This window comes from Salvelinus alpinus, chromosome 17 (genome assembly GCF_045679555.1).
Source record: "Salvelinus alpinus chromosome 17, SLU_Salpinus.1, whole genome shotgun sequence".
Taxonomy (NCBI): Eukaryota; Metazoa; Chordata; class Actinopteri; order Salmoniformes; family Salmonidae; genus Salvelinus; species Salvelinus alpinus.
The window spans coordinates 42,494,333-42,503,515 of record NC_092102.1 but is presented as its reverse complement, the minus strand read 5'-3'; the positions used below and the strand labels follow the sequence as shown (position 1 = coordinate 42,503,515).

General features: G+C 44.7%; 1 protein-coding gene across 2 annotated transcripts in view; it reads right to left on the bottom strand.

The window, feature by feature from the left end:
- The window catches only part of grm6a (glutamate receptor, metabotropic 6a), a 47,222-nt gene that overhangs the window by 13,406 nt on the left and 24,633 nt on the right, over positions 1–9,183 (bottom strand). For both annotated transcript variants that reach the window (XM_071348990.1, XM_071348991.1), the window contains exons 3-7: positions 5,974–6,190; positions 5,440–5,575; positions 3,971–4,125; positions 3,443–3,583; positions 3,115–3,315 (exon numbers count right to left, since the gene is read on the bottom strand). In XM_071348990.1, coding sequence (XP_071205091.1) covers positions 3,115–3,315; positions 3,443–3,583; positions 3,971–4,125; positions 5,440–5,575; positions 5,974–6,190 — 850 coding nt within the window. The remainder of the gene's footprint in view (positions 1–3,114; positions 3,316–3,442; positions 3,584–3,970; positions 4,126–5,439; positions 5,576–5,973; positions 6,191–9,183) is intronic.

Genomic DNA, 9,183 nt, shown 5'->3' with positions numbered 1-9,183 from the left:
TGACCGTTAGTTAGCTGAACTGTACAGCGCCCTCTGACCGTTAGTTAGCTGAACTGTACAGCACCCTCTGACCGTTAGTTAGCTGAACTGTAAACCGCCCTCTGACCGTTAGTTAGCTGAACTGTACAGCTCCCTCTGACCGTTAGTTAGCTGAACTGTACAGCACCCTCTGACCGTTAGTTAGCTGAACTGTACAGCACCCTCTGACCGTTAGTTAGCTGAACTGTACAGCGCCCTCTGACCGTTAGTTAGCTGAACTGTACAGCTCCCTCTGACCATTAGTTAGCTGAACTGTACAGCTCCCTCTGACCATTAGTTAGCTGAACTGTACAGCACCCTCTGACCGTTAGTTAGCTGAACTGTACAGCGCCCTCTGACCGTTAGTTAGCTGAACTGTACAGCTCCCTCTGACCATTAGTTAGCTGAACTGTACAGCTCCCTCTGACCGTTAGTTAGCTGAACTGTACAGCTCCCTCTGACCATTAGTTAGCTGAACTGTAAACCGCCCTCTGACCGTTAGTTAGCTGAACTGTACAGCTCCCTCTGACCATTAGTTAGCTGAACTGTACAGCGCCCTCTGACCGTTAGTTAGCTGAACTGTACAGCTCCCTCTGACCGTTAGTTAGCTGAACTGTACAGCTCCCTCTGACCGTTAGTTAGCTGAACTGTACAGCACCCTCTGACCGTTAGTTAGCTGAACTGTACAGCACCCTCTGACCGTTAGTTAGCTGAACTGTACAGCGCCCTCTGACCGTTAGTTAGCTGAACTGTACAGCTCCCTCTGACCATTAGTTAGCTGAACTGTACAGCTCCCTCTGACCATTAGTTAGCTGAACTGTACAGCACCCTCTGACCGTTAGTTAGCTGAACTGTACAGCGCCCTCTGACCGTTAGTTAGCTGAACTGTACAGCTCCCTCTGACCATTAGTTAGCTGAACTGTACAGCTCCCTCTGACCGTTAGTTAGCTGAACTGTACAGCTCCCTCTGACCATTAGTTAGCTGAACTGTAAACCGCCCTCTGACCGTTAGTTAGCTGAACTGTACAGCTCCCTCTGACCATTAGTTAGCTGAACTGTACAGCGCCCTCTGACCGTTAGTTAGCTGAACTGTACAGCTCCCTCTGACCGTTAGTTAGCTGAACTGTACAGCTCCCTCTGACCGTTAGTTAGCTGAACTGTACAGCGCCCTCTGACCGTTAGTTAGCTGAACTGTACAGCTCCCTCTGACCGTTAGTTAGCTGAACTGTACAGCTCCCTCTGACCGTTAGTTAGCTGAACTGTACAGCACCCTCTGACCGTTAGTTAGCTGAACTGTAAACCGCCCTCTGACCGTTAGTTAGCTGAACTGTACAGCTCCCTCTGACCGTTAGTTAGCTGAACTGTACAGCTCCCTCTGACCGTTAGTTAGCTGAACTGTACAGCTCCCTCTGACCGTTAGTTAGCTGAACTGTACAGCACCCTCTGACCGTTAGTTAGCTGAACTGTAAACCGCCCTCTGACCGTTAGTTAGCTGAACTGTACAGCTCCCTCTGACCATTAGTTAGCTGAACTGTACAGCACCCTCTGACCGTTAGTTAGCTGAAATGTACAGCACCCTCTGACCGTTAGTTAGCTGAACTGTACAGCGCCCTCTGACCGTTAGTTAGCTGAACTGTACAGCTCCCTCTGACCGTTAGTTAGCTGAACTGTACAGCACCCTCTGACCGTTAGTTAGCTGAACTGTACAGCTCCCTCTGACCGTTAGTTAGCTGAACTGTACAGCACCCTCTGACCGTTAGTTAGCTGAACTGTAAACCGCCCTCTGACCGTTAGTTAGCTGAACTGTACAGCACCCTCTGACCGTTAGTTAGCTGAACTGTAAACCGCCCTCTGACCGTTAGTTAGCTGAACTGTACAGCTCCCTCTGACCGTTAGTTAGCTGAACTGTACAGCTCCCTCTGACCGTTAGTTAGCTGAACTGTACAGCTCCCTCTGACCGTTAGTTAGCTGAACTGTACAGCTCCCTCTGACCGTTAGTTAGCTGAACTGTACAGCACCCTCTGACCGTTAGTTAGCTGAACTGTACAGCTCCCTCTGACCATTAGTTAGCTGAACTGTACAGCACCCTCTGACCGTTAGTTAGCTGAACTGTACAGCACCCTCTGACCGTTAGTTAGCTGAACTGTACAGCTCCCTCTGACCGTTAGTTAGCTGAACTGTACAGCACCCTCTGACCGTTAGTTAGCTGAACTGTACAGCACCCTCTGACCGTTAGTTAGCTGAACTGTACAGCTCCCTCTGACCGTTAGTTAGCTGAACTGTACAGCTCCCTCTGACCGTTAGTTAGCTGAACTGTACAGCTCCCTCTGACCGTTAGTTAGCTGAACTGTACAGCTCCCTCTGACCGTTAGTTAGCTGAACTGTACAGCTCCCTCTGACCGTTAGTTAGCTGAACTGTACAGCACCCTCTGACCGTTAGTTAGCTGAACTGTACAGCACCCTCTGACCGTTAGTTAGCTGAACTGTACAGCTCCCTCTGACCGTTAGTTAGCTGAACTGTACAGCTCCCTCTGACCATTAGCGAACCATTTTCAGTAAATACAGATGCGGTTCTCCTCCTCCTTAAAGATAAAGGAAGCCTCAATTGAAATGCCTGCATGGAAATAAGGACTTAGCAGGTTCTCTGCAGTAATGCATATAGCTTGTTCGGTAGGTCCCTTCAGGCATTCCCTTCAGAGTGTTTTCAGATGACAGAGACACTGGCACAGAGGGGCAGTCTAAATGGGAATGTTTTTCATAGAAAGCTTCCGTCCCACCAAAGCAACACAGAACAGAAATGGTCTGTTATGAGATGAGAAGCCCAGGGAGGGACAGCGGGGAGGAGAAGGGGATTTTGTGCCTGGACAATGGTGGTGGGATTGGGGACTGACAGTGGCTTAAAGAGATGTATTCTCAGAACCACAGCACAGCACGCTAGCATGGAGGAGAAGGATGGCCACAGTGTATCACCATCAGACAACTCGACCAGCCAGCCAGCCAGCTCTTCCTGAGTAGATGCAGTAGTTAGGTGAGCTAAATCCCTCACAAGTTCAAAATAAACATCTGCTGTGTCAGTAAGGCACAATAATAACCCACCGTTAAAGTTCACAGAACGAATATAGTTGAGCAGCAACTGGCCCTCCACGGGATCCATCTTGTCACAGACGCCCATGGCGCCGGGGCACAGGTCCAGGTGCATGCTGTGTAAGGCATGGGCCATTGCGTAGACCGCATCGATTACAAACTGCACCTTCCCCTCCTGCTCATAGGCAGTGTCACGATTTATCCTCTCCTCTCCTGTCACATGGAGAGAGAGAGGGGGGAGGGGTAGAGAGCGAGAGAAAGATACACTATTGCCAGTGTCCTCTTATCACTACAAAATAGAGTAACCAACGTTGATGTTTAATCAATGCTAGGTTCTGACCTGTACACTTTTTCTTTTCACTGTCTATTTTGATGCCTGGCCTTGTCAGTTTACACCTGAAATCGTCCTCCCAGAACTCAGCGAACCAAATGTTTCTCCGGTTGTTCTCTAATGATCTGGAGGTGAAGTACTGGTCGAAGCCTGAGCCATGGGAACAAAACATCCAGTCAGAGGATTAGTGAAGTGGCAAACAATGGCATCTTATCCCAGTGATCAACCACTATGGCAATGATACATAGGCATTGTTGGTTTGGGATGTAGGGTTGTTGGATTGTGATGTATAGAGTTTGGTTTGGGATGTAGGGTTGTTGGATTGTGATGTATAGTTGTTGGTTTGGGATGTAGGGTTGTTGGATTGTAATGTAGGGTTGTTGAAGTGTGATGTATAGTTGTTGAATTTGGTCGTAGGGTTGTTGGATTGGGATGTAGGTTTGTTGGCTTGGGATGTAGGATTGTTGAATTTGGTCGTAGGGTTGTTGGATTGGGATGTTAGGTGGTTGAATTGGAATGTAGGGTTGTTGGGGATACCTTCAATAGAGGCTCTCTTGGGTAGAATGGTGACAGCTCCCTCAGCCACGTCCTCCTGGTCTAGAATAGGGGAGCTCTTGGCACCCCAGCTGTCAGAACCTACAAACAGGAAGTGACCTGTGAGGTTGGCCTTCTTCGCTGCCTCCAGAACCCGTCTACACACACACACAAGGGAGGAAATGGAGTGGGTTAAACTCTAGTCTAGGGCACAGTGGCCTAGACTATAGCAATCAGAGACAGGCTTTCCTGTTTTTCACATTCAAATTTCATACAAGACATATGCCAAAGGTGCTTTGTGTGTTAGAATAATAAGCAACCAAGTCTCTGAGGTGAGAATAGAATCAACAGTAGGGGAGGCTTAATCTTATCGTACAGAAGGAAATTAAATATATTCACACAAATCTTTAGGCAATTTACATAATGCCACCTGACAACTCCATATTCCATATGGTGTTTTGATATACGTTTAACAACTGACAGGGAGACATGACTGCTTCCAGGCAAGTAGATGGAATCAATCAGATGGATTGGCTGCCAACACACCATATAGAGATGTCAGACCACAACATATACTGTAGTACATGTCTTGTTTGTCCTTCCTGCAGCACACACACACACACACGCACACACACACACACACACACACGGCGCAATGAAATTAGATAAAACATGTGACCTACAGTATCGTGCAATCTGAATGAAATAGGCAGGTCTTGTGTTAAAAACGTTCCACATGGAAATCCTACAGAAACATGGTTGGAAAAGAGACTAACATGAGTGCTTTCCAAGAGAGTCTAATTCTGTTATACTGTATGTGGCAAGAGCAGAGCAGCAGCAAAAAGACATGAGTCATTGAGTACATTAACTCATGCCATTGTGTCCTTGTAAAACCATGGTAATTTAAAAGAAAGGGACGACTGATCCTGTATGACATCTATTCCATAATTTTTGAATATCCTTTTTCTGGTTCAATGGTAACCTACATTTACCTTATATTTAAATCAGATAATACAATCTATGTTTCTAGTTATGTGTCACGCGACAGGACAGTGGTCGTTTTTCATCCTTTAAGATGTATGGTTCAATTAGAACACACAAGGGTACTACACATATTTTCATATTAAGTTCATCTCCTTTTCCACCCAAGCTTGAATCAACTGAACCCATAGTTCGGATCAGTCCAGGCATGAAACAGATATGTCTCTCACTCAATCAATACAGATTCCATTTGAGCTCCACAGACATTTAATCCTCAGGTACCACATAGATTCATTCACTAGGGGGCCAGTTGGGTTTTCCTTTTTTTACCCCCCTTCTTAAATACCTAATAGAACACTTCTAGACAGTATTCCATTCATACTTCTGAGCCTCATTAATATGGAGACCGCATTCTAATTACAGTGAACCATCACTGAAGAGAGGAGAATCTAACATGCAGTTCTCTACGGCGTAACTTCTCTCTCACTTACTTGATGTCATCCTCATTTGCAAAGATGATGACCCCCCGGGCATTGGAAGTTTCCATCAGCCTTCTAACGATCTTGTCAAACTCTCCCGGCTTGGGCTCTCGTGGGATCTTAAGAGACTGTGCGATGCACAGACCTCCTTCAGAGAGAGAGAAGACATGGACATTGATGTTGATACTGAACAAATAAACAGAGAGAGAGAAGACATGGACATTGATGTTGATACTGAACAAATAAACAGAGAGAGAGAAGACATGGACATTGATGTTGATACTGAACAAATAAAAATGAAATATGAATGAGAATAAAACATGACGGCTACCAGCAATAATCCATATTTGTGCTCTCAGAGATCTCATTATGAATTGATGATGGCCACAGGAAGAACGTGTTGACCACAGAGAGGAGACGATAGACTTCAGAATGGCTGTTTTCGGGCAACAGCAGCCAATACATGTATTATGATGGACAGCTGATTAACGTAACAGATTATATATATGGTACCAGGAAGAGAGGAGAGGAGCTTGTTGACTGTACCTGCCTCTCTCGAGATCTGCTGGAAGGAATCAACTCCGCTCTCCCCGTAGCTTCCCTCTGATGCCAGTGTAGACACATAGTTCCAGCCCATTGCCTTGACTATGTCCACCATAGCCTGGGCCTGGTACGAGTCAGGAGGGACCACACGCGAGAAGAAGTCGTAGCGATTATTGTCACTCAACTCTGGGGCTGTGGAGGCATAGCTGATCTGGGGAATCTGAACAGAGAACATGGTAAACCAGTAAACTTTCTCTTTATAATTCTTCTGTACAGCTGTTTATTCCCTCTGTGCTTAACTTAATTATACTAAAAAACCTTCTAATCCAAACCAGATAATCTGTCCAATGTTTTCTCTCCTTTTCTATTTACATCCCTCTGTATCTGTCTAAACCTGACTCTGAAAAACTACACTGCCAATTAAAGCACATTTTATCTGCGTCAACTCTTTTTATGTGCCCTGAGGTTCATAAATGTCTAATTAGATATACATGTATGCAGTATATACAGTATATCTGGAAGGTATTCCCGGTTTTATTGCAAACATATGACATTCCCAAGCCAATGCTTTATATTAGGATATCAACCTGACAGAACGGTGGCTGTCAATGCATAAACTGACTCTGTGCTTATTTCCCAAGGCCCTCTGCTTGTATAAGGGTCTTAATGTCATGGCCACTCATTCCAGTGTTGTCTAGGCATTTAAAATTTAATTTTTTTCAGAGTCAGGTTTAGACAGATACAGAGGGATGTAAATAGAAAAGGAGAGAAAACATTGGACAGATTATCTGGTTTGGATTAGAAGGTTTTTTAGTATAATTAAGTTAAGCACAGAGGGAGAGAGACAGAGATCAAGAGGCAGTGGTGTTGTTTCTCAGCTTTACACCACACAATACATTTAATACTGACCATGTGCCACTTAGCATTCAAAGTCTGACCATGTGCCGCTTAACCTGCATTCAAAGTCTGACCATGTGCCACTTAGCATTCAAAGTCTGACCATGTGCCGCTTAACCTGCATTCAAAGTCTGACCATGTGCCACTTAGCATTCAGTCTGACCATGTGCCGCTTAACCTGCATTCAAAGTCTGACCATGTGCTACTTAGCATTCAAAGTCTGACCATGTGACGCTTAACCTGCATTCAAAGTCTGACCATGTGCCACTTAGCATTCAAAGTCTGACCATGTGCCACTTAGCATTCAAAGTCTGACCATGTGTCGCTTAGCATTCAAAGTCTGACCATGTGCCGCTTAGCATTCAAAGTCTGACCATGTGCCGCTTAGCATTCAAAGTCTGACCATGTGCCGCTTAGCATTCAAAGTCTGACCATGTGCCGCTTAGCATTCAAAGTCTGACCATGTGCCGCTTAACCTGCATTCGAAGTCTCAACTCATTCTACACATTTACACACAATATGTGTGTGTGTGTGTGTGTGTGCCATGTCCTATCCGAATCAAAGTAAATATATATTAGCACCAGGAGAAATGCAAGTGTATTTTGTTTAACAATTAATGGTTATGTTGGTAAGAACCAATCATATTAATTAATTAATTCCTTAATGATTTCACATGGGATCAGCCCAGCCCATGGATGAAATACTGGCGGACTAACCAGACAGAGAATTTAATTCTCGTTTAGCTGAGGGGACCCCAATCCAAATCCAATATTTTAATCACCATAATGGTTTCTATCTCTATCATACTGTTGTTGCTTCGTGACTGTGAAAGCAGACTATCTATCTATACTGAACAAAAATATAAACGCAACATGTAAAGTGTTGGTCCCATGTTTCATGAGCTGAAATAAATTATCTCCGAAATTGTCCATACACACAAAAACCTTTTTTCTCTCAAATGTACATCCCTGTTAGTGAGCATTTCTCCATGTCACCCATTGAGCAGGTTTGGGATACTCTGGATCGACGTGTACGACAGCGTCTTCCAGTTCCCACCAATATCCAGCAACTTCACACAGCCATTGAAGAGGAGTGAGACAACATTCCACAGGCCACAATGAAAGGTGTCAATCAACTCAAATGAGATGTGTCACGCAGTATGAGGCAAATGGTGATCACACCGGATACTGACTGGTTTTCTGATCCCACTCCCCTACATTTTTTAAAGGTTTCTGTGACCAACAGATGCATATCTGTATTCTCAGTCATGTGGAATCCATAGATTAGGGCCTAATAATTTTTTTTCAATTGACTGATTTCCTTCTATGAACTGTAACTCAGTAAAATATTAGAAACTGTTGCATATTGCATTTATATTTTGGCTCAGTATATATATCTACAGTACAATGTCTGTCTGTCTGTCTGTCTGTCTGTCTGTCTGTCTGTCTGTCTGTCTGTCTGTCTGTCTGTCTGTCTGTCTGTCTGTCTGTCTGTCTGTCTGTCTGTGTATAGTATCTATCTATCTCTCTCTCTGTCTGTCCCCCGTCTGTCACCTGTCTGTCTGTCTGTTTGTCTCTCTATCTCTCTCTGTCTGTCTGTCCGTCCCTTGTCTGTTTGTCCCGTCTGTCTGTCCCCCGTCTGTCTGTCTGTCACCCGTCTGTTTGTCTGTCCGTCCCCCGTCTGTCTGTCTGTCTGTCTGTCTGTCAGTGAGACAGTTAAATGAACAAAACAAACATGTGTGCTTCCAACAAAGGTAATGTGGAGTTCAGGTGATGCTCCCAACCTAAAGTATTATCATGAGGAAAATAATGTTATGATAATCATTTACACTGAACAACCTATTACAGCTTCAGCAGACAACTCAAATAGTCCCCTATGTGCAGACTACAGACAATGGTTATGCTTTCAGATTCAATAGAAAGAACATAATTATTAAGTCATGATACGTTTTCTGAGGGAAGTATCACATTATTTAGCTTTTTACCATATCGTTCTGCAGAAAATATCAGGACTGAATAGAATAGACAGGACCTTAGCACAGAATGGGCTGGATTACGGTAATCAGTGTTATAAAACAATGTTAATGACCCTACATTATGAGGTAATTTCACAGTAGGGATGAACAGCTCCTACTGGGCACAGCTGGATCTCACTGTTCTGTCTGTATCTGGGTCTGTCTGGGGAAATGAGTCTCTTCCCTTTTTACCTGCTGGCATCGGCTTTCACCTAGGGGCAGCGAAGCAGTAGACATGTCCACCCTGATGTCCACCCCTCTACACAACCCTCCCCTCCATCAACATTTGACATCTAGCTGGA